The 25,930-nt window shown below is 43.8% G+C and overlaps 1 protein-coding gene across 3 annotated transcripts in view; it reads right to left on the minus strand.

Moving 5' to 3' along the window:
• WWC2 (WW and C2 domain containing 2) overlaps positions 1-25,930 on the minus strand; it is a 206,244-nt gene that overhangs the window by 53,592 nt on the left and 126,722 nt on the right. For all 3 annotated transcript variants that reach the window (XM_049631788.1, XM_049631786.1, XM_049631787.1), the window contains exons 5-9: positions 18,661-18,740; positions 12,814-12,943; positions 9,722-9,868; positions 8,623-8,696; positions 4,656-4,898 (exon numbers count right to left, since the gene is read on the minus strand). In XM_049631788.1, coding sequence (XP_049487745.1) covers positions 4,656-4,898; positions 8,623-8,696; positions 9,722-9,868; positions 12,814-12,943; positions 18,661-18,740 — 674 coding nt within the window. The remainder of the gene's footprint in view (positions 1-4,655; positions 4,899-8,622; positions 8,697-9,721; positions 9,869-12,813; positions 12,944-18,660; positions 18,741-25,930) is intronic.

The following is a 25,930-nucleotide window of genomic DNA, read 5'->3' on the forward strand; positions in this document are numbered from 1 at the left end:
CACCCACACAATTTCATTATATGTTAAAATAAAAAAAAAGCAATTCTTGTCATTTTGTTTAGCACTTCAAAGCATGATAAATTCTTAATTCCCAGCTTTCAAAGGTGTATTTCGAAAAGGAATACAGTCCCTATTTTTTTTTTTAATCTCTTAAATATAAACAAAAACTCAACAGGGGAGAAAATGAATATGAATTAGATTAACTGAATCAGAAGGTATAAAGGTCTGGAGAAAGCCCAAGAACCTACCCAAACCCATGTCTTCCGAAACAGGAGAAACATTGTTAGATAAGTTTTAAAACTAAATCCTGCACGAACAAATGAAGGCTTTTCCAGTGTGTTAAGGAGGCCTCGGTATGACATAACCGTGTTTCCTGCGAAATTTAGCATCCAAAGCTTTCCGCCTCTCAGGCACAAGCAACGGCCCCATTGCGGCCTCCCCCAGCCGACTGCGAAGGCCCTCTTAGGGTCACTTGAACCACTGAGACCTGGCCTCGTGTTCTTGTTTGCATGCTCCCCAGTCAGACCCGAAGCTCCTGGAAGGCGAGCCCCAGGTCTGCCCAGGCTGCCTGAAGACACTCCCTTGTGCTTGTGTCTTTGCTGGGAGAAGCACAACGAAGCACCCGGGAGAGTCACAGAAGCCCTTCCCGTGGAGTGGCCGTCCTCGGTCAAGCACCTGACCCTCGTCTCTGAGGGAGTCACTGAAGCCCGCAGCCTCCCTCAGATCCCAGGGGTCCTTTGTAGGAAGCGTTCTCCCCAACTTCCTCTGGACCAGGGATAAGAAGAAACTGCTCAGGTATCAGCCCCTTCCCGAGGGTGCATCCCAGGCTCCGCGAGCCCTTCTCCAAGCTGAGAAAGGGTCATTTCAACTCGGCCCCTCCCGCTGGTCCACACTCTCCGTTCCTCTGCTCTACACAAGACCCAGGCAGGGCCTTCACTCCGCCCTCTCTCTGCCCTCACGCCCTGAGAGACAGAAGCACCTGCCCGGGGCCCCCTGATGAAGACTACCCAGAACTTTCCACCTAGGGAAAATGTCACGCCATCTATACAAGTGAGCCGTTCCTTTTCCGTTAAAAAATAAATGACACTCATACCCCCACCTACTTGCTTTAACATTTGTTCAGAAGCAGAGACAAAAACATTCATATAATTAAGGAACAACGAAGACATCTCGGCAAGATTTAAGACGAGATTTGTGAGAAAAGAAGGAGCAGTGTTAAGATCTTATCAGCTGCGGAAAAGCACAGAAGTTTTAGAATTTCAGCAGCTGTATGGAGAGAATACGGAAGCTGTGTGAGAAATCCTAGACGCCGTGACGTTTTTCATTTGAGAACCATTTCTCTCTGCTGCTGATCCCTCACAGGGAGGTCTCCCTCTTCCCAAACTGCTTTGCTGCCCTAGGTGGGAGCGTCCTCGCCTCATCTGAGTGCTCTGCCCACAGAGTGGTGGTGCTGGGGGTCTCTGGGGTCACGAAATTCAGGAGAGTTTAGCTCCTTCAGAGATGTAAATTCAGTCATGGCTCAGAATCTTTCCTGAGGCCACCCCCCCCCCCCCACCAAATGATGAGAAACCCACAACATAAATGGAAAACAGGGAGAGTTGGGGGGACCCAGAAGTGGTTTCTTTGACGGCCGTGCAGATGCCAAGGGGAGACTGAGGGGTTTCGTACTGGTGAAGCAGTTTGCTCTATGATGAAACCAAGGCTTGTGCGGTCACCCTTATTTCCCGGAAGTGTCTCCGGCCACCACCTGCTGTAGCACCGAGGAAGCCCGCTGTTCAGAGCCACCCTCTTGCTTTCTAAGACACCTGTTTCAGTTCAACAGTAACAATAAGCAGAGCAGAAATACTCTCTGCACAGACAGTAGAAGAAAATAACGCAGAAATGGAAAAGGTGACAGCGCAGGGGAGTAAAGGAGAACCGACGACAACAAACTCCAAAGCCGACCCATCTGGGTCTACTCGGGCAGCAAAAGACTCGGTGCTCCCAGAGTGCTCCCTTCGGCAGGTGGCTCTGCTCTTTTGGACATGGGAGACGCTGGGCCGTTTTGCATCCAAGGACAGCAGTGAGGAAAGTTTAAGTTGCTCAAGCAAGAGGGTGTTAGTCCCCTCAACCTCAGACTACGACATAATGATGGAGATTTGCTTCTGGCCAACAACAGACTACGAATATAAAACATACACACTTCCCTTCCTGCTAACATTAACATCCGACTGTGGGAGACAGGGTCACGCAGGTATCCTGAGTCAGGAGGAGAGTCAAACTGCCTACTCCCCATCCGATACAAAACCCAGGGCTGGATCTCACTAAATTGGTAATTTTTTTTATGTATTTCATAGTTCCTCTTCCTGAGGGGTTCACACCTACTGTTTCTGCTGGGATCTGGGCAGTTACTTCCAGTTATTTCTTGGATTATGCGCAAGCCAAAGTACGAAAGCCAAAGCCTCGGCGCTTGGGAACAAACTATTTCTAATGCTACTTCATTAGTCATTTTTGAAGTTCTAGCTCTAATAAAAAAGACAAACAAGACGCTACTCCTGTAAAAGATGATTAAAACAAACACACACCTATTTTCTCTCTCCCAGAACAAACGTAAAGGCCGTGTAGGGGCCCTTCCCAGACACACACCACAGACAATGGCTGGGACGCACTTGGCCCCGTGAGGCATGTGTCATTAGATAACACTCAGTAAGCGTGACACAGGATGCAAATACGCTTGCTGCTTTGTGTGTGGGCCACACAAAAACTACTCATTCCGTCCTATTCACTGGTGATTATCAAACTTTTACCCTAGAAATTTAAGACCTGTAAAGACGGACAGGACATCAAGGTAGTTCAGGAATACAACGGGACTCTGCCTTCTCTCCGGAACTTTTTGTTCCTTCTGCTCTTTGTTGGGTGTATCTTTCCCTGGCCGGCCTCGCTGACATCTACCTTTGGGGAGAGCCTTCAGCCGGCACTGCTAGACAGAGATGTCTGAGCAGGAGGGGAGGAAAGAAGCGGCAGGTGGGCAACGAGAATTCTTTCTGGAATGTGAGGTGCAGAGGCTTTCCCTTCTGACGCGTGTGCCTGCTCCGTAAAGCTGTGGCCAGGCATCCTCTCGACCGGCATTTAACTCACAGAAGTCAACTCTCCCCAGGCGATTAAACTCGGGGCAGGCAAGTCCACAGGCCAACACCTACCCGGGAACGTCAGCGGTTCTCCTTCCTACTGTTTCCCGCCCCACACTTCAAATATTTTGATATTATGTGGCCACACAACCTTAAGGGGACAAGGAATTAGAAGGCAAGAGGCCAAGAAATTAAAAAAAAAAAAAAAAAAAAGGCGGTTGGATTATGGCTGGGTGTCTTTTTTTTTTTTTTTTTAATTTTTTTTTTCAACGTTTTTTATTTATTTTTGGGACAGAGAGAGACAGAGCATGAACGGGGGAGGGGCAGAGAGAGAGGGAGACACAGAATCGGAAACAGGCTCCAGGCTCCGAGCCATCAGCCCAGAGCCTGACGCGGGGCTCGAACTCACGGACCGCGAGATCGTGACCTGGCTGAAGTCGGACGCCCAACCGACTGCGCCACCCAGGCGCCCCTGGCTGGGTGTCTTAAAGTTACTTCCAGGTCACTTGAAATTATATGAACGTGACCTTCCTTCCTGTCATTCCGGGACAGGCACTGCTCCTCACCTGCTGGCCTAAAGCGCTTGCTGATGCAGTGATTTTTTTTTTTAACTTTTTTTTTTTAACGTTTTTATTTATTTTTGAGAGCGCGAGACAGAGAGTGAGTGGGGGAGCAGAGACAGAGGGAGACACAGAATCGGAAGCAGGCTCCAGGCCCTTAGCTGTCAGCACAGAGCCCGACGCGGGGCTCGAACCTACAAACCACGAGATCAAGACCTGAGCCGAAGTCGGACGCTCAACCGACTGAGCCGCCCGGACGCCCCTGGTGCAGTGGTTCTGAAAGGCTGCACGGTCCACGGCTGGAACAGGCGTCCGTCCGACCACGTCCGTCAGCGAGGCCTGGACACGGGGCTCCTGGGCACAGCGCCTGCCTGATATTCCCGCTCACACAACTGGCTGTTTTACGTGGAGTGGTCAACTCCCACCCTCCCACAGAAAGATCGGGAAACTGCTTCAAGTATTTCCCTTTACATCTTCACCTGCTTCACAGGAGGGTTTCGACCGACAAACCAAATCCAAGCGAACCTTTTGCGACCTGTTAAGACACCCAAAGGGAGCAAGTTGTCTTTGCCTTGTGAAATGAAAGGCGATAAACTTTTGCATTCCTGTGAGTCGTAAAACCCAGAGTAGGAAGCTTCAGTGGCTCTACCAGTCCAGATAATCTTTCTTATCAGGGTGCAAGAGTTTATAGCCATTGTTATCACACGCAGTCAGCGACGTGCTGCATTCCTGGTTTTATGTCCACATTCCTTACTTATTCAACGTCTGTCGCGGCAGTTCCCGGTCCCAACAGGGGAGCTGACACCACGGGGCCTCAGGAGGGTAACGCTCCACCGCCCTACAGAAAGAAAGGCCCTGGGTGCCGGGGCTCGGGCCACTAAGGACGGCCGCAGTGCAGATTTGCGGAGACCGGGGAACGGGCACCCGGGCGCGGGAAGACGCACCCCCGGGGGCTGCCGGGCCCGGGGCCCCAGGGAGGAAAACGAACCTCTCGGTCAGCGCCCGGCTCGGCGGACCCCTCACGGACAACAGCTCCTCCTCCAGCCGCTGCCTGGCGGCCTCCAGGTGCTCCAGTTCATCTTGGGTGCGTTTTTGTGGCGTGACAAACTGCAGCTCCTTCAAAAGCTCTTCTTTCTCGTTAATCAGCATCAGCTTCTCCTTCTCGACGTCCAGCGCCCCGGGCCAGGTCTCACTGTCCAGTTTTGACAGTTCAATTTTCAAGTTGGCCATACTAAAATAAAGCGATAAAGAAGAGGGGCGCACAGACTTAGAACTCCCAGGAAAGGGAAGACACAACCCAGCCAAGGCTGGGGGTCTAGATGCCCTCCCCCGACTCTACCCGGTGACCCTCCCCCGGGTGGCGGGGGGGGGGGGGAGGTGATCGCCTGCTGGGAGGCAGGTAAGGGCCGCAGCCCGCCCTCCAGCCCCGGGACGCCCCACACCTGGCTCCGGTCTGCTGCGTGTTCCTCACCTTTAAGACACAAGTAAGCAAACCCGCCTAGCTAAACAGAAGAGCGAAGGTCAAAGTACACCGAAGCTTAAAAAGCAGAGAGCGCTGGGAGCCCCGGGCAGGCCCGCCGGGACGTGCGACTGCCCGGGTAGGGTGGCAGGAGGGATACCCAGATGGCTTCCGTTTAAAAAAAAAAAACGACTCAGGTAAATGATGGCTGCCGTGACATCGCTATAGGTTTTGTTCCTCTGGGTGAAGACGCTGTCCCCTAGTAAGATGGGGGTCCCCGGGGTCGGCTGGGGGGGGCAGCCGGGTTATCAGCCCGTCGGGGAGGACGAGGGGAGAAGACGGAGCGGTGGCTTGGCTGACCAGTATTACAACAAAGTGGATCCAGCAGGCTCCGCGTCGCCAAGGGAAAGGGAGCAGCCCTGCCTCGCCCCAGGCCTCCTGCTGCCAGGAAGCTGTGCACTGTGACATCGGTGCCCACGCCGCTTACGGAGCACTCATGGAGCCAGCACGGCAGACATCCCTGCACTTGACCCGGTTTCCCTGAGTGTGCAGGAGCCGTCCAGGAGCACACAGCGCCCAGTGGACCTTCGCCGGCACGGGCAGCTGAAGCGGCTCCACCACGGTGACAGCAGGTGATGGGGTGGGTGAGGGGGACAGGGGTGGGGAGAAGGGGGAGGAGGAGGAAAAACCAGCAGAGGGGAACTTCACTGGTTTCATAATTTTGCCTGACCTCCGATTCTACTATGTGTACTGCTTAACGCTAATTGGTAAAGTTAACTTCGGACTGAACCAGAATGCTCTGGGGGCGTGTGGGGGGCTCAGTCGGTTAAGCATCAGACTCTTGGCTTCCGTTCAGGTCATGATCTCACGGATCGTGAGTTCGAGCCCCGTGTCAGGCTCTGTGCTGTCAGTGTGGAGCCTGCTTGGGATTCTCTCTCTTCCTCTCTCTCTCTGCCCCTTCCCCCCCCCCCCCCAACAAAGTACATAAATAAACTTAAAAAAAAAAGTTCTGACCATCTGAATCAAAGAACCTGCTCTGCGGCACCGTGAGGACCATCAGGACTGTTCACGGGGTAAATGGCACGTGGCTGTTTTGACCACGAGCACAACATCAAGGTAAGTTATGAATGCAACTGAGGTTAGCACAAGGAATCTATATTCCTATTAAAAAAACAAAGCTGGATGGTTACTTTGGATGCTGTTACAGCACATACTGGAATATGAGAAGTAGATAGAAAGGGGGTATTTTTTTTTTTTTTTTTACTTTTAGACAGAAGAAGTTGTAGAAGGGAAGGAAAAAGATGAACAAAATAATGTTTTCTGGACAAAGATGGAAGTAGTTCCAGAGTTTCTGGTTTTAGTTTAAAAAAAAAAAAAACACACACACAAAACTGCCATCTCAAGCTGGCCCTGCATATACAACGTACTTGTGATTTTCCCCCACCGTCTGCACTTCCCATAGATGTAACATCAGCTTTAACCACAAAACCGCACACAACTGTCTCAGCGTACTAGAAAATTAATCATCAAAATGCTAAATAAGCATGATATTATTAGCTTCATTAAGCACAGAAAACAAAGGCTGGAGGAGAAAACAGGTTTCAGGGAAATACAACCCGCCTCTTTACGTACTCGGAATTGAGGAAGAAAAGCATTTTCAACATATGCACAAACCCTCGAGATCTACCCTCTCATCAGCATCGCTAGTAACTTTAAAATAAAACCCCAAATGGTAATAGGCCAGCAATGCAACCAAGTGGGAAAGAACCAATGTCTTAAGTTCTGATGTGACTGACTTAACAACAGAACTGGGAGTGACGACTTAATGAAGGAAAGAAACGCACCTATTACTTGCGTGATCGGGCATTAGGTGGGTCTTGAATTTTATTTGGAAAGAGCACACCAAATCTGGGGAACGAGACATGATGAAGATTTCTGGGGACACCCAGGGGAGAGAAGAGCTGTGTATAAACTCCAGATGGAATAAACTGTTAGCAGCAAAAGTAAAGCGAAAGTTCAAGCTGATCCAAGGGAAGTCAGGTGGAGCCCCAGAGAACCCAGGGCATGAGGTGTGGTTCTCCAAAATTAATTCTGAGTTACGGCCATTCTCCTTCAGAACACCAGATACAGAACGCTCTTTGTTTACAACAGAGCCCAGGAGTTGTGGCTGCTAAGGGGTTGGTGTGCTCACAGCTGGAGGGCCGCAAACACCATCCACCAGAGGCTTTCACATCACCGGGCCACGAAACCACAAAGCAATCCTCAATCCTTATGGTGGAGGGCAAGGCATGGCCTGGGCACTGAGAAGCAGCCAGAAAGTATACCGGATTTTTCAGAACCTCAGGAAATGTAAAATCTGACAAGGAAAACTTACAAGCATTAAAATCAGCTGAGTGAAATGTTCAGAGAGACTAAGTGACTTGTTCAAACTCACACAGTTAATAATTTGCGGAACAGAGCTTAGTTAGGGTTTTTTTTTTTTTTTTTCGGTAAATCAAAGAACCCAGTAATAGCAGTAACAGAGGCTATAAAGAGGGAAATTCTGTATTTAGGCAAATCAAACAATTGCTTTGTTAAAGCCAGATAACCTCTAAGAATTTTTGCTAATTACTTTTAAATAATCCTCATCACCAATAATAATGGGTATACTTCAATATCTATCTGATGGTCTTATAGGAAACTGACATTCTAGCAGGTTCTCAGCTGAGCTTTTCATGTTCTTGAGGAGGAACATAAGCTTCTCTGTCACCTACAGGGTGACAATGAAGTTTCTCTCCTGCCAATGTCTTCCCAAATCACAAATCAGTAGCATTCTTAAACTCTTAAAAGGAAAATAATGAAATCAAACATAGCTGTATGACCCTCCCCCATAAAATGAGCAAGGTGTCCACATTATGAAAACAAGGTGAGCCCGTGCACTGGATGAGGAGGGAGAAGTCTCCTGAACCTTCCACAGAATCACGAAGTACGAAAAGAAAGCACAGGGTTGTAAGGGAATGGAGGGAAATAGAATCTCTCCTTTGTCCTGAAGGCAGTCGCAGGAACAGACACTGCAGCGTCTTCAAGCACCTTAGCAGGAAGTCTTCCCCTCAAATCAAAGGAATTAAAGCTATTTACCTGAGAGCTGAACTACTATTAAGTCCTGTACCTGAGCCGATATCACGACTCCACCTAAGAAGCCAATCTTCCCGCTTGTACTTGTGAGTAAGGATTGGACAAGTTCAAAGCTTCTTTCTTCCAAAAGACAAGGGGGCAATTTCATGCCCACACTTCTCATTAATTCTCCTTTTCCTTCAGCTTTGGGGTGAGGGGGAGACAGCGAGCAGAGGGGGAACTCTGCAACCCTTACGTCTAAAAACCCTGAAGAGCAGACCTGGTAAGAAGGCGTGGGGAGCACCCAGCAGATGTCACTATACGAGTAAAGATTAATTCTGGAAAAGAAAATTCTGTTTGCGCCCGCTGACCACCGAACACTGAAGAGCTCCCCTGTTGTTACCTTCTTTTGGCTTCTTCATACTGTAGGCTCAGCCTGACCTTTTCAGCTAAATTTGATCTACTTCTCACTCCGATCTGGTAAAAAACAAAAGGGAAAAAAGTCAATTAACTCTGCTAATGAATGAAGGTAAACTGCTTTTGTTTCTAGGAAGCACAAGTAATTGGAAAACTAACGAAGATGGTCTTGAAATCAGGAACGCCAGTTAAAAAGGCACTTACTTTCCAGTCTCAGTGGGGGCAAAACATTTCTTTTTAATTCAAGCTTGTCTGTTTTTCAAAGACTTCAACATCATTTTCTCCACACATCAGATTCAAGATAAAAAGTATCATGTCAATGTTTCTGGTATCTTAGAGTTTACGAAGGGAACACAGGTCAATAAAATTTACGAACTGAAACTAATTTCGTCTCCATGAGCCAAAATTTCCATCATTTAGCTTCCAAATGCATGATATTAACTAAACAACTTCAAAAAAATGATTTTTCAAACAGGTAAGTCCTACTGTTGATCTCTGCCTGTTTTATTTTCATGGCACAGAATTCAAGGACGCAGAACAGAATACGCAAACTGGGAACGTACTGAAAAGTAAAGGTCTGCTAAACAGCATCCCAGAGAGAAGGCAAAATAGTTCATAGTTTTCAAAGCCATAGTAAATATTTTCAAATGCTGGGCATAAACCATACATGCATTTTAGTATAGACAACCTTGGATATAAAAAAAAATCTGTTAGCTTTTAAAGGCATATTTTTTTGTTTCTCATCAGCCTCAATGTTTAATTGGAAAGATCTAAATTTCTAAGACTCTAAATTTAATAGGGGAAACTTAAATTTTTATGTGTCTGTGGCCTTTCAGTAATGTCTCTGAATAAATACGAGAAAGTCTGAGCAAAACCATTCATACGGACAAATCTTGATACGTGTGACATCCAGACAGAAAAGAGAAGGCTCTGATTTTTAAAACCGATCTCTGAATATGAAATACTGAACCCACGCAGCTGGAATTCAAACCAGCTAGCGAGCACCTGTCCCACTTGCCATCCATGTTGTAATTCAGGCCCATCACGGCCAGCGCTGGGGCCAACCGTTCACGTGGGTAACTTACATCTCCGGAAATGCTGGTTTGTGACCCGGCGTCAAGGGTCTGTCTGGAGAGAGATAAATGGGAGTTCACAGGACTGGACCTCAAATCTGGCTCGGATGTGCCCGTGCTCCGGTCCAGATGGAACCGCTCCCGCAGCTTAGCGAGACTCTGTTCAGGAAACACAAAGTCGTACGTGAAACTTAACGTTTAGGATGGCAACTCACCCAGCAGGTAAAATTAAATTGAAAGAAGTGATCTCGATAGGAAAAAACCAGCTACTTTAACAGGTATGTATCACTTTAAATTATTGAAAACATAAGATTAGAACCTAATTTCCCATATACACCCGTGTGACTCTGGAAGTGTGTGAGGTCATAATAAACAGATTATCTTACCTTTCCCAAGCTGGAATTATTCACGCTGTGCTTAATGGCACCTTTACATTTAGTACACGCATTTCTTATTTTTAACAATCGAAAAGATTTCTATTTTCAAAATTTATTTATTTTGTAAGGTTTATTTATTTATCTTGAGAGAGAAAAAGAGTCCAAGCGGGAGAGGGCCAGAAAGAGAGGATGAGAGGGAGAATCCCAAGCGGGCTCCACGCTGTTAGTGCGGAACCCCATGTGGGGCTCAAACTCGCCAACCGTGAGATCATGATCTGAGCCAAAACCAAGAGTCGGATGCTTAACGACTGAGCCACCCAGGAGCCCCAAAAAGATCTCTATTTTAAAATGACTCATCTTAACTACTCACTTCATACAGCAGAAATTATGTAAATGTGGAATACCTACAGTGCAATCTCATTTTAGATATAGAAGAAAACTTCCTACTTAGCAGACTTCCGTAATAATGCCATTTTACGTCTGGATGGGACCCAAGAGATTATCTGGTCCTGGTAATGTCAGAGATGAGGAAACTGAGGCCCAGAAGCTGAAGTGCTGGCAGCTGGTCCCAGCCCATCTTTACACTGACTGCATGGCAATGCCAGAGTGATAATGTCTGGTTTTGTAAAGTGAATAATCAACAATGAATGTGCCTGTTGTTGCCACCCGTGTTTAATATACTGAGCTTACTTTCAAGAGAGGATGTGAGCAAGTGAAAGTATTAAGAAAGAGAAAAATCTTAACTAAATTGTTCCCAACCCTCCCCTGGCCCTAACACTAATAAAAATGGTAAGAAGCTCATTATTGCCAACTTTAAGAAAAGCCAGGATTTAATCCTGATATTTACAATTTTTACAATAAAAAATGAGAAGTGTCCCCCAAAAACTAGAAATATCAGAGATCTGACATGTGCCTTTTACCCGGCCTTTTTAATTTTCTTTTTCAAAGGTTCATTTATGCAAAATGTAAATACAAGAGGGATGAGACTTCAACGATCATATCAAATATATATCACAGAAAAGAACATAGAAGCCTTTTAGTGACTTTGGGCAAGTCTTTTCTATTTTTTCACCTGTAGAGTGGAAAGAGTAGTATTTTTTCAAGCCTGTCTGGGATGACAGTATACCTTATCAATTTAGTAGGTCATGACTGGTATGTTTTGTGCTGAAAAAGAAGAGACTAGAAAGTCAATTCAGACCGCATTACTAGTATTAACAGCAGGCAAACATCTGTGATATATGGTGTGTGTGTGTGTGTGTGTGTGTGTGTGTGTGTGTGTGTGTCTCCAAACATAAAGACATTTGTGTGTGACTGGGTTTTCATGTAGAATGTATCCTTTACTGTGGGTCATGGTCAAAGAGGTCTGAAAGTCATGGAAGCTACCCACCTAATGTCCTTCTTAGCTCTACTCTCGATTTCTGTATCTGCTAGTCAATTATTTTATATACTTTAGTAACTGAAAAGGACTCTAATCTTTTAACTTAATCTGGTCTGTTTATAAACCCAAATTTCTTCGTTACTGGAAGAATCAAAGATAACCTAAGATGGCTGAATTATAAAGTTCCAACATAAATTTGCTCAAGCTAACTATTAATTTTTTTCCAAAGGACCTCTGATGTGCATTTTAGGAATTACTGTTTTAATCATCAGGATTGCTTTAGAACAAAATAGAAATATATCCAAATAAAGTTTTCTATGTTTCCCATATATGTTTAAAACCACATATTCTGGAGCAAGACTGCATAGGTTTGAACCAAAGTCCTGCCACTCCTAAGCTGTGTGACTTTAAGGAGGCTACTTAACTTTTGTGTCCTGCAATTTCCTTGTCTGTAAGTGAGAACAATACATGCCCAAGGGCTGTTGTCAGAATTAACTGAACTACTTTCATGCAAGGCAGGGAGAAGACTGCCCAGCACACAGTCAATACTTAACAAGGATTCGCCATTATCACTACTGTCTTTTCTATTTGATCTCTTCCTGCAGGTTATTTCAAAATTCCCCAAATGCAAAATTATAGGTACATGTAGAACATGTACCTACATTCCGTTGGCATTTTGAAAACTGACATGAGGTCAGTTAAAATGCAGGACACTGATCACTGAATGGTTGTTTCTTGTACCCACAAGGCTGGCTCACCTTTGGGCTGAGAACTATGCAGGTTTCACACGGGGATTTTCTGCCACCGGCAGCTTTCCTAGGATGACTAGATGGGCACCCCCCAGCTGGGTCGGCATTCCCCACCCCCAGCTGGCACCTCAGAATCACCTAGGGTGGGGCGAAGCTTTTTGAAGCTCCTCACATGCCTTCCCCATACACCTCAGGGCATATCCTCGACCTGCTGTTGACAGGTGACGTACCCTTTGTGTGTCCCCAGCTGAGGATCACAGTTTAGGTAACCCTGCTTATCTGGTTTCCACATGAAGTTTCAGTGAGTTGCAGGTGCCCCCAAATGCTAATCTCACGTGGACTCCAGGATCCAGCACGTCCTGTCTCAAAAGCCATCCAAAGCCTGCCTTCAAACAAGCACATCAGAACCTCGGAACCAACGCGTTCACGGCAGCCTGTTGCCTTGGTGCCCACAAACATCTCCTATGGGAGCAAGTTCTGTGTGAATGAGGCAGGGTGATAAAGGGCCATCCGGATTCTGATGGAGAGCTTCCGCCCCGATAAGAGTTTCTGGGGCCCCAGAAGGTAGCTGTCTGACTTCACAAAATGTTTGTAACATACCTGCATCAGATCTTGTTTTTCTTTTTCTCCTGAGCTGATAGCCTTTCTGATAGATTTCAGTTCAGTTAGAATGGCTTTGGCTTCACTGAGTTCATAGCCACTCTGGCCTCCAGACATTTTCTTATCAATTCTGTGAAAAGAAAAAAGAGAAAGAAAGAAAAGAAAGAAGGAAAGAAGGAAAGAAAGAAAGAAAGAAAGAAAGAGGGAAGAAAGGAAGAAAGAAAGAAAGAAGAAGGAAAGAAAGAAAGAAGAAAGGAAGAAAGAAAGAAAGAGGAAAGAAAGAGGGAGGAAAGAAAGAAAGAAAGAGAAAGAAGAAAGAAGAAAGAAAGGAAAGAAAGAAAGAAGAAAGCAAAAAGAAAGAAAGAAAGAAAAGAAAGGAAAGAAAGAAAGAGGGAAGAAAGAAAGAAAGAAAGAAAGAAGGAAGAAAGAAGGAAAGAAAGAAAGAAAGAAGAAAGGAAGAAAGAAAGAAAGAAAGAAAGAGGGAAGAACGAAAGAAAGAAAGAAAGAAAGAAAGAGGAAAGAAAGAGGGAAGAAAGAAAGAAAGAAAGAGGAAAGAAAGAGGAAAGAAAGAAAGAATGAGAAAGAAGAAAGAAAGGAAGGAAGAAAGAAAAAAGAAAGAAAGAAAGAAAAGAAAGAAGGGAAGAAAGAAAGAAAGAAGGAAAGAAAGAAAGAAAGAAAGAAGAAAGAAAGAGGGAAGAAAGAAAGAAAGAAAGAAGAAAGAAAGAAAGGAAGGAAGAAGAAAGAAAGAAAGAAAGAAAGAAAGAAAGAAAGAAAGAAAGAAGAAAGAAAAATGTTAAAGACTGTTGACAGAGTACAAGTTACACAAACAGCAGGAGCTGGTTTTTGGACGGTCGTAGTTGGCTGATGACTTTGCGACTTTCTTCCCACATACCGACATCGTGCTTTCAAGCCGACTGTTCTCCCGTTTTCTCTTCCAACCACTCCTAGCTCACACTCCCCCATCGCCCACCTCACGCCCAGTCCGTTTCTCAACATTTTCAAGCTCAGTCATTTTGTCTTGAGTCAGTTTGGGCGATCCTTCCACTGGCTGAATTCAAACCTCCTCACGCTAATCCGACCTCCACCCTGAGACAGGTTAAGGCCACCGGGAAAGGATTTAGCAGGACAGAAGTGCCAATAAACTGAACAACTACAGGAAGTGCAGATCCTTCACTGTCGCCTCATCTTACATGCCCTGATGTCTGTGCAAAACCAAGTACGGTGCCTAGGAGCTGGTGGGCGATGCGTAAACGGGAGTGATTATTATTTATACCAGTGAGAATCCTACATATTTGGATCGTGTGGTTAGTTTCCTGTTGGTTTTCAAATACGTGAAAAATGCTCATTCTGTTTTATGGCCGTTATGAGTCAAGGTAAAACTGCTTGCCTTGCGGACGAGTTCAAATCTAGGAACCAGGCAGAAGAGCAGAGGTGCTAACGTTGAATAAAGAGTTCTTCCACCAGCTCATCTGTCACCCCTGCAGATCTGCTCACCAAATGTCCTTACAGTTTGCATGGTCACCCTATGTCAGGGGGTTTCAAGTAACCTAATTCTTTGTGCATGAAGGGCCCAACCAAATTACCTAATTCTTTAAAAAAAAAAAAAAAAAAAAAAAGTGGCAGGGGCGCCTGGGTGGCTCAGTCGGTTAAGCGTCCGACTTTGGCTCAGGTCATGACCTCGTGGTCCGTGAGTTCGAGCCCCGCGTCGGGCGCTGTGCTGCTGGCTCGGAGCCTGGAGTCTGTTTCAGATTCTGTGTCTCCTTCTCTCTCTGCCCTTCCCCTGGTCTGCTCTGTCTCTCTCTGTCTCAAAAATAAGTAAACGTTAAAAAAAAAATGGTTTAACAGGACCCTCACTATCACTCTCCAGCCACTGATGCTGCCCGGCATTCATTTTGAATACAATTCAGGGTTCACTTGAAGAACATACGGCTATGCTTCTGCCCCACTGGCCAAGAGCTCTCACTCTTGGACATAATTCTTAGTCTTGTCCACAGAGAAATGGCATCCATGAAGCCACAGAAAACTGGCTCTGCGCTCGTTCGGTTTAAAACATGTAATGATGGACATTTTTTTTATGTCAGTGTGAAGGGACTAATCTGAAAAAACAAAACAAAAACCAAACAACCACCCACCAATGATGCCATCTTACTCTTCCAAAGTTGACTCGAGCAAGTGCAGTTTGTAGATAACCTACTTCCCCAAGTACTGTTTTAGTATTTTATTGCCGAACAGTCTTAACCTAAGATCAAATAAATTTCATCATCAGGTTGTTTGATAATACAGTACAACCAACGGCATCACTGAATTAAACAGCCGCGTGCGCACGCACACAGTGTTTAGGGTGGGAAGGGACTCTAGAGATCTATTAGTCACACTTCCTCCAAGTAGGAGAAGTAAGACCAGGAAGTTTACCCGACTTTAGCCTTGAGATTGCATAAACACTTAGCTAGTCGGGTCATAATCCTCAAAAGGACAGACTCGGGCTTTGGGCTCTCCTATTACACTTGGAATATTTGATAAAAATCACTGGGGGTACTTTGAATACTGGTGAATTCCATTTCTCTGGGAAAGGATTCATCAGCGAAATTGTTGGCTCCCTTAAGTACTGTATCTACCAACTGAGTAGTTGAGGCAAAAAAACTTATTTTAATTAAAAAAAAAAAAACAACCCACAAAGCCCTGAGATTTCATGAAGTAGCTACTAACACAGGACTCTTAAACTGTGTCAAAGGGAATTTCTAAAGCCCAAGTGATTTCTTTCTATTTGTGAAAAACCTTCAGAATCTAACCGCAAAACAGGTCTTGAAGTCACAAATCAACTTTAACATCTGAAAACAAAAAAAGTAGGTGAGCCGTTCTCAGAAATTAACTTTAACACTTAAAAATAAAGGCAGGACTACTTCAAGCCTGCTCATTTACATTTCAGAGAGCTTCAGAACTAGACAAAAATCTCCTGGCTGCCCACTGCTCGCTCAGTTGGGTGCTAAACACGACGAGGACAGGCTATCTCAACTCAGCGCCCACCGCGGAGCTCCTTCTGGGCTTCCTCTCCCTTCTTCTTCCTCCTTTGAACACCTCCGTTCTCCTCTAACTGTTCCTCTTCTTCTCTCCTCAACTCTGCGTCTCCCACCTCTTCTCTCTTTTTCGACCCTAACTGACCATAAAATAAAACCAAACAAAAACCAAACAAAATATGGGCATTATTTGCTGATCTTTAAGACAAACTACTGTGTTTTTTGTTCTTGATTTGAGAAATGCCATTTTATATTCTTCCCTAAAAAAAATAAAAAGCAAACAAACGTTTTTCTTTTGTTTTTTTTCTGTGCACTGTTATTAATTTCCCCTATGTCTTCGTCTCTCCCGAAAGATAAGAGAGTCCCATAGGCACACCTTCCCTGGCAAATATGTACCCCCTGAGCCAAATTTTCACAGAATAGGTATATACTTTTGGCTTGCTCAGTGCTTCATCCATCCCTTCTCATTTGCCACATTTGAGTGGATGCTGCAGGTGGCAAAGTAGAAATGTCCATCTACACATAAGCTCTGCTGTTGCCGAGGCCAAAGTCAACTTTGGGACCACAGACTGAAATGAATAATGTAGAGAATAAAGCTACATTCATTCATCCAGCATGAACTACTGTACCCAGTAAAATGAAAGCCTGAGTTTAAATTATATTATAGCCCCAGATTTGGCAAAAATATCCATTCTATCGTGAATAAATGAGAGGTGGTAAAGCACGCAGTAGGATTCTATTTACATCTTTTCCTGAAATATATTTTCTGTCAAAACCCCAAGTAAAAGTTCCTTTATAGTATCAGGAATGTGGTTTCTTGGAAAGTATGGTCTCTGGGTTCAATCAATTTTTATCCAATGTTCTAGTAGTATGGTAGTTAACATCTGAATGAAAACAGCTTTATTTTGTCTATAGTTAGGATCAACAAGAGAGGTCTCTGATGTTAGATATCGTATCTTTCTGCCTTTGGTTCAAGGGCTTAGAATCATTGCAAGAGAATGCCTGAATTTCTACAACAGATGTCTATTGTTTTCTTGTGGAATGTTATTGACAGATTCTTAAACATGCCTCAGATTCCTATAAAAATTGCTTGCAAGCAAACTGCTTTAAAACAATACAGCATTGTTATATCAATATAACAAAAACAGCAAAGTTTGGCTAACCTTTAATCCCGGGTGGTGACATGAGTTAGAATTTCATGTGCCTTAAGAATGTTTACCGTATAGCTAAACGTTTTGTGGCACTCTTCAAAGTTTGTGTCCTCTCTCCACTGGCACCACAAAGCCCTCCTTTATGTTGACATGCAATTTACTAAATATCACATCTGTGGCATTCTAGATCTGCTCAGTTTTGAAGGGGGGGGGCTCTGCAGTCTGCTGAGGTTCTTAGAACACAGCTATACTTGAGGACCACCCAGGGATCTCATAAAATATACCTAGATGGAGACCAAAAATAGGTATTTTATTTTAAACAGATTATTCTAATATGCCGTCAGGTTTGAAAACCACTAGGACAGGAGCATCTGAATGAATAAAACGGTTATGATGACGTGAGTGAGTGGCCAAAAAGAAGACTGAGTCATAAAACCAGTCTCTGAAGCCAAAGTCACGGGACTGGTGGTCAAGAGTCATGACTGGCGTCCTGACGTATAACTCATCGTGCAAACACACAGAACACCCAGCTTGTGGTTTGTCTGGCCAACAAATATACAGGATCTTTCAAAGGGGTAATGCCATCTGCCTTGGGTGGCTACAGAGGGGAGGGCGGGGGAGGAACAAGCAGGCAATCAGGGACTCTCTCTGTAAACACTGCTCCGCGGTTGGCAGAGGGCCCTGTACACAGAGGAGGGAAGTAAAAAACAGTTAAATGCCTTTTGAGGGATCATGCCTTTAATCCTCTCTGCAGTCATGTGGCTGTGAAAACCATCAGCTTCTTGCCTCGCACCAGAGACCCTGTGGTAGGATCGGGAGGGCTGGAAAGTTCGGTGTGCCTGCCAGGCTTTAGCTGGGCCGCACCTCGTCAGCAGGGAGAACAGTGGCTTCTGGGGGCCGGGAATGGGGCGGGAGATCCCAGGTTCTGCTGCCCTCTGTCAGCCATATTTTCCTTAACTTGGCCCAGCCTATCAGACTTGACTACAGAACTGGAAAGGACAGAAGGGACACAGGAAATGAGGAACTCACTCAAGCTCCTCTCGGACAACCTGACTTGCTCCCTGAGGTCAACCCGAGGCTCAGGGCAGCAGAGGCTCACCTCGTGCAGCCGCAGGAGCCCAATGTGGAGGCACTTCCTGTGCCTCGTCCCTTGGTTCCATACCTCAAATTCAGAGCAGGCTGGCAGGTGCCCGGGGCACAAAGTTAACATTCCCACTGGTTTCTTTGGATCTCCGATGACGGATAAAACTTCAGACCTCTTCCACGTGTACAGATTTCCCCCACGATTTTTGTTGGTTGATTGGTTTTCTTTGGTTTCTGGTGCAGAGCTCTGAGCTTTTTACTTCATGTTTCTTGGAGAAATCTCTTATGTAATCTGTACTTCTATTTTCTTTTTTTTTTAATGTTTATTTGTTTTTGAGATAGAGAGAGACTGAGTGCAAGCGAGGGAGGGGCAGAGAGCGAGGGAGACACAGAATCCGAAGCAGGCTCCAGGCTCCGAGCTGTCAGCACAGAGCCCGACGCGGGGCTCGAACTCACAAACTGCGAGATCATGACCTGAGCCGTAGTCAGACGCCCAACCGACCGAGCCACCCAGGCGCCCCAATGTACTTCTCTTTTCTTTGTATTAGTTAGGGGGCTTTCAATTATTCTAAAGTGAATTTCAGTATTTTTATACTCACTGTTGCAATGTCTCAAAGCCTTGTTCTTTATAGAGCAATTCCTGCTTCATCTGTGAGAGTTCTCTCTTCAGCTTTTTAACCTTTTGCGAGACATCAATGTAAATATGAATGTTTGTAAATAAGTAGCAACGCCGTTTTAAAAGATTGTCTATTAGCAAGCTATTAAACACACAAACACAGCCATTAGTTTAACATTCAGGCTACCGGTTTTCCCTGGACAGAAGTTCTGTGGAAGGTAGGTTAATGATGTTTAAATTATCAATGATGTGCATTATTACTAACATTTACCCTCACCGTCTTATTTAGCAACATTGCCTACGAGCTGGCGTCATGACTGCCTCCATTTTGTTGTGATCGATAACCAGGAAGGGGAGAGTCAGAACTTGAAACCCCGGCTTCTCTACCCCCAAAAGCGTGTACTCCTCCTTCTCTGCTCTTCTCTCCGCTCCGGGACCACTGGCCATCGCTCCATTTCTCAAACACAACAGTACCTGCCTCAGCAATCAATAGCTCTTTCCACATGTACTTCTGCCACATGCTGTTCCCACCGGCTGGAAGGCTTGACTCTTGTCACTCAGGCCTCAGCTCCCAGGTCGCCTTTTCCCAGGTCACTAACCATCCCACCCATGCCATCACTCTGTTTTATTTAGTTCATGGTATTTCTCAAGCACTGACATTTTCTGTGTTCTTGCTTACTGTCTGTCCCCCAGGGGACATATATCGCACCAGCTAGATCCCAAACTTCTAGAAAAGTACCAGGCACCATGAGAAATAAAACGACAACGACAAAAAATGTGTGATCGATAAACATTTGCCATCAAACTGATACAAGATATATTTTTTTTTCCTGTGGTCCCATATATTCTTGGTAATGACAATGCTAAGATGTGATAGGTCAAAAAAAAGAGCAGAAGCCTGGTTTCATCACAAACTAAAGGTCTTCACGGGGCTGTCAAATTTATTTCCGTATTATAGCCTTAAGTTTTAAGCACATTCTGTTACACAGTATTTCCACGCGCTTTTGAACTATTATTTCCTATTCGGTCTATCCGTTCCACAAATATTTACTGACTTTCCACCATGTCAGGTACTGGGTCTGAAGTGTGACTAAAGCAGACGAGACCTTTGCCTTCATGGGTCCTACAGAACAACAGGGGAGCCAGACGTTGGGCAAATAATCATCTAACGACCTAAGTCTTACCAATTACCACGGGGACATAAAGGAAGGGTTCAGGATACTTCAGGATAAAAAAGAACGATGGGACCTGATTTAGTGAGAAGCTGGATGGAGCCTGTGTGTGGAAAGGCCGGTTAAGCAGAGAGGGTCGGTGGGGCTTCGTTTGGTAAAGGGGGTCCTCAAAAGGTAGGGCTCACGGACAAACCCTAAACTGTGGGAGGAGGGTACTTGGCAAATTTGGGATTTAAAGGACGTTACCATTTGCTGAATTACGGAAGTGTTGCGTAGCATGAGATGGGACTGGAAATGAAAGCCTTATTGTAGAGTCGTGAAGCTATGGGGAAGATTTCTAAACCTTAAGAACAATGAGAGCTGAGGAGGAATTTTAGAGCATGATCTGCTTTATGATCTTTAAGAAACCGCCGTGATGACTCAAGTGATTGGACCAGCGGGGCCAAAAGGGGCCGTTCTACCTGCACCGTGGGCTGGCCTTTGAGCAGTGTATAGAGAGTAGAGCCCAGAGGAAGAATATATTGGGAGGCAGACTCAACAGGACTTGGTGACGGACTCATGTGCAGGGTGAAAGAGACGATGTGCCCAAGATCACTGCCAGGAGTTTTACTTGCCAGGTGGGTGCACGAAGGTGCCTCCCTGGAGGGTGGGACCAGATCCTGGGGTAGGACCGAGGGTGTTTTTTAAGACGTTTAATTTTCCGATACCCATGAAACTTCAAAGGCGATTAGAATATGGAGGCTTGATGTTCAGAAGTGTCTGGACCAGAGACATAAAATTGAAAGTCACTGACATAAAGATGATACTTTAAATGCATGAGAATTAATGAGATGCCCTAGAGAGAGTGCGTATTGAAAACAGAAGAGTTCAGGAACACGCCTCAGGCACCTCCATCACTCAGAAGTCTACTCGAGGAAGGAACAAAACGCACTGTGAAGTCGTGGCAAGAGAAGTTGGAGGGAAAAGAGGGCATCTCAGAAAAGGAGAGAAAAAAAGTCAAGGAGGAGACGAGGCACTATGCAGAATAAAATGACAAGGACAAGAGTTGTGTAAGTCTCCTGTTTGTATACCTAAGGCACAGGGCTTTGGGCATTATGGATATTCAATAATTCATCTGTTGATAAATTACCTGTGGAGCTTATCTGAATGGCTAACAGTCTGTGTCCCAAGGCACTTCCATTTTATTAGGGAAAAGGAAAAAACAAATAATGATGTTGCAAGGCCCAATTCAGAACTACAAAGAGAGGTGCAAACAATGCTACCAGAATCCAAAGAACAGGAGTACTTGTGGCTGTCCTCAGAAGCAGGGGACTTTGGAGCTGGATTTTTGAAAGTGCTTGAATATTCATCACCAGCAAGGAGCTCATTCACAGCAGATCCTCAAGACTTTCCAGTAGATTCGATTATTATCATGTCAAAAAAGCCATCAGCAATCAATAGCTCTTTCCACATGAACTTCTGCTTCTGACAGCACTCTAAAGAGCTGTTTACCAAAGACTGTAACATTTTTATTTTAAAACAACAACAACCAGAGTTAATCCAAACATCAAGAGCAACTCAAATAGCTTGGCTGAGGCCTGACTTTACCTTTGAAGACACCGTTGATACAAACAACGGTGATGTGGAACCCACTTAGAACAACCAAATTAAAACAATGAGCATATCTCATGGACATAAAATAGCATTCCACTTAAACTCATTTGGACTGCGATGACCCACTCGACCCACTCGTTTTCATTTCTTTCAAAACTTTTCATTCAAAATCTAAAGTTACCTTTTGACCTTTCAGACTCTTCTGTTTAAGTGATGTGAGATTTTATCGTACGTCGTCGAGTGACCAGGATAGAGGAAGTTAAGCTGTGCTTTCTTTCATTCTGCATTATTAATTTTCCCTAAAGTTGGCTCTAAGCCACTGTTTTCATCTTGGGGCGCGGGGGGGGGGGTGTCCTCTTAGTGAATTACCTAAAGGATTCTTACCTCAGAGTCTCAGTGTTGCATTTTATATTGTAACCTATGAAAAAGCCCGATCCTGTCATAATGACAAGTGAAAACAGGGATTATTTCCAATCAAACATCATTTCCAATTATGTTTGGTTTTAAAAATATGGTCTGAACTAGTTCAACAGCCCTTCTTCTCCGAGAACCTTTGGACATCCTTAGCTACTAGAGGATCACAGTGTCTACTCTTTCATTGTCCAGCTCACCCTCAAGGTAAGACATGGAATGTAAACACCAACGTCCTTCAATCACAGCTAAAGGACGAAGCTAACGCTGACTTGGAAATTTAGCACAATGTAGGGAAGCAATGACGAGAGCTACAATTCAGGGGGACTTTATGTATTCCAGGCATTGTGCTAAATATAAATGCCGATTTTAAATCCTCGTAACTACTCCATAGATAGTTTTAATTCTTATTTTATAGGTGAGGACTCTCAAACCAAAAAAAGAATAAGTAAGTAATGTGCTGAAGGTTACACTGCTACCAAAGAGTGGAGAACGATCCGGAACCCAGGAGATGGATTTTAAAACGAACTGTAATTATACAAGTGTTAGCTATTAATGGCACGGTAATACATTTTGCTAATACAAAAGACAAACTAGAGTTTTGGAAAATGACCCAAATAAAACCTATGGCCCTTATTTACCTTAGAAACTTCATTATTCTTATATCCCCACCAAACTGAACACACGAACAGTCCACAAGCCTTAGGGCCTATGTTTTTTTCTCTTACATACTCAACTTTCTGCCACAGCCAACCATCTAATTTCATAGACTTACTTCTAAGGAATCAAATCTCACAACACAGAGTATCAAATTGGAGGCAAAAGACCCATGGCTTTTACACATTTCCTGCTTTCTACACTGACTACACTAAAGCAACTGACATTTTAAATTGATTTCGAAGTTATTTCTGAAAACCAGGAAGATACTGTGATTAAACGTGATGAGTGTGACTGGAAATCACAGTTTCTTATCGTTTCTTACAATCCTGGTATAATAAGTTTTATTTTAAAAGAAGGAGAAAGAAGATGACACTGAAAGAAAAGTAAATTCCGGAAATCTGTGAACCCTGGAAGGATCACAAGACAGGCAGGTTTCATACATCTGCCCTAAAAGTGAACCCTGCACCATTAAAACTATAATGAGCAAAATGGCATTTTACTAATGACTACCTTCCCTTTTCACCACTTTCTCTACTGTCTTGCCGAGAGCTCCTTTAGCAAACCAACAAAGGGCAACTGTCAACTTGCTCCTTCTAGAAATCTTTCTCTTCACAATTGCTTGCACCTCACTAAGTATCCTTCACCACCCTGCCTCATCTCAAGTCACCTTTAAAGAAAATGAGAAATCAGCTCCAGATAGATAAAGGATCAATAATAAACAATTTTTTGACTTTACTAAAGGATAGAGGAAAACAGGGGTGCCTGGGTGGCTCTGTCAGTTGAGTGTCCAACTTGATTTTGGCTTAGGTCATGATCCCAGGGTTGTGGGATTAAGCCCTGAGTCGGGCTCTGTGCTGAGCATGGAGCCTGTTTAAGATTCTCTCTCTCTCTCTCTCTCTCTCTCTCTCTCTCCATATGTGTGTGTGTATACATATATATATATGTATATATATATGATACATATATATGTAAAAAAAAAAAAGAATAGAGAAAACAATCCCAGATGCTGTTGGAGCCATTTGTGATAACTAATACAAGGATTCTATCATCAGAAACAAGATGACTGAATACAATATATGTGTATGTATATGTGTGTGTGTGTGTATACATATAAGTCAAACTTTAACAACAATAAAAAGAAAATGAAACAAAAGCCACTGGAAAAAACTGTACGATATATTTATGAAACATATTACCCCAAGATACACATATTAGATAAAAATACAAAAGGTCAATGCTAGATCCCTATAAGTAATTAAAATAAGCCAGTAAATTGCCATATGGCCCAGCAATTCCACTCACAGGTATTTACCCAAGGAAAATGAAAACATATGTTCACAAAACACTTGTGTAGTAGTGTTCATACTATTCATAATAGCCAGAAAGTGGAAACAACCCAAATAAACACCAATTAATGAATGAATAGATGAAACTGGCATATCTGTACAATGGAACATTATCCAGCAATAAAAAGGAATTAAGTACTAATATATGCTACAACATGGATGAATGTTGAAAACATTATGCTAAGTGTAAGAACCCAGTCACAAAGACCATATAGTATATGATTCCATTTATGTGAAATGTTCAGAATGGATAAATCTGGAGACAGAAAATAAATTAGTTGTTGCTTGGGCTTGTGGGTGGAGAAGAAAGGTCTGGGGAATGGGTAGGAACTGCTAATAAGCACAGGGTTCCTTTTGGGGGAAACCAAAATGTTCTAAAATTAGATTGTGGCTAAAGGTATACAATTATGAGTATATTGAAACCCAGTTGAAGCTCTGTTATGTGTATACATCTTTAGGGTTATGTGCACACATATTTATGTCATTTGATGAACGGATTTATTAGTATAAAATCCTTGGTAATACTATTCTGTTCTAAAGTTGACTTTGATGTTAATATGGCAACTGCAACTTTCTTTGTTTTTCCATTTTCATGGTAGATAGTTTTCATTCCTTTCATTTTTAACTTACCTGGGCCCTCATATTTAAAATAGCTCTTTTGCAGCCATCATAAAGTTGGGTCTTATTTTAACCATTCTGATCATTTCTGCCTTTTAATTGGAGAGTGTACACCATTTACATTTAGTGTGATTATTGATACAGTTGGGTTTAAATCTACTATATTTGTTTTCTACTTGTCACATATATTCTTTTATCCTTTCTACCTCTATTCCTTCCTCGTTTTGGAGTAACTTTTTTATGATTCCATTTTATTTCCACTATTAGTAATAACTCTAAAATCTCTATATTTTCTCAGTGGTTATTCTAGGGCAGAGATCAGCAAATGACAGCTTGTGGGTCAAACACACCCTGTGGCCTAATTTTTTATGGCTCATGACTTAACCATGGTTTTCATGTTTTTAATAATTTCCCCCAAAACTGAAAAGAAAACCTAGGGCAGAGACTGTATGTGGCCTTCTCTATCAGTTTTCTGTTGCTGCAGAACAAATTACCACAAAATTGGCTGCTTAAAATTACACTCATTTAATAGCTCAAGCAAGGTCTAGCTTGTGAGTTCTCTGTTCAAAGTATCACAAAACTGAAATTGAGGTGTCAACCAGGCTGAGTTCTCACATACAGAAGCTCTGGGGAAAAATTCAGTCCTAATTACATTCTTGCTATTGGCTGAATTTAATTCCCATGGCTCCATAAAGGACTGAGAGTAAGTTTCCTCACTGGCTATCAGCAAACGTCACTTTCAGGTCCTTTCCCTGTGGGTTCCTCCATCCTGAATACAGAAATGGTGCATTAAATGCCTGTTGTATTTTGAACATCTGACTTCCTTCTCTATAACCAGCTACAGAAATGCTCTGTTTTTTAAATTTTATCATTTTACTTTATTTCATCATGATAAGTGTACTCTTTAATCCCTATCCCCTATTTCCTCCATCCGCCTGCCCCGCGCCCCCCCCCCCCATCTCCTCTCTGGTAACCGTGTTTGTTCTCTACAGTTAAGAGTCTGTTTCTCTCTCTCTCTCTGTCTCTGTCTCCCTTTAGAAATGCTCTGTTTTTAAAGGGCTCATGCCATTCTTTCCAGCCCACCAGGATGATCTTCCTGTTTTTAAGTTAAATATGCCATATAACATAACTTAATCATGAAAGTAAGATCCACCATATTCAGCTTGGAGATTACGTAGAGTATATACTATCACCAGGGAAGGTGGGAAAACAGGAAATCAAAGAGGATACCTTAAAATTTTGCTTAACATTTCTCAAAATCTAATTTTTTACTATTTGGATATTTATAAAAAAAGTTTTGGCCACTCCTGCTTTAGTGTATAAAATATACAGGCTACCTGCAAATGGTATTATATTTCTTACGTGCCTTGTGACAATATCAGTTTCTTTTCCCCCAACCTTTGCGATATCCTGTATTTTGCTTCTAAATATTTCATAAACCCCATCACGTATT

This window comes from Panthera uncia, chromosome B1 (genome assembly GCF_023721935.1).
Source record: "Panthera uncia isolate 11264 chromosome B1, Puncia_PCG_1.0, whole genome shotgun sequence".
Taxonomy (NCBI): Eukaryota; Metazoa; Chordata; class Mammalia; order Carnivora; family Felidae; genus Panthera; species Panthera uncia.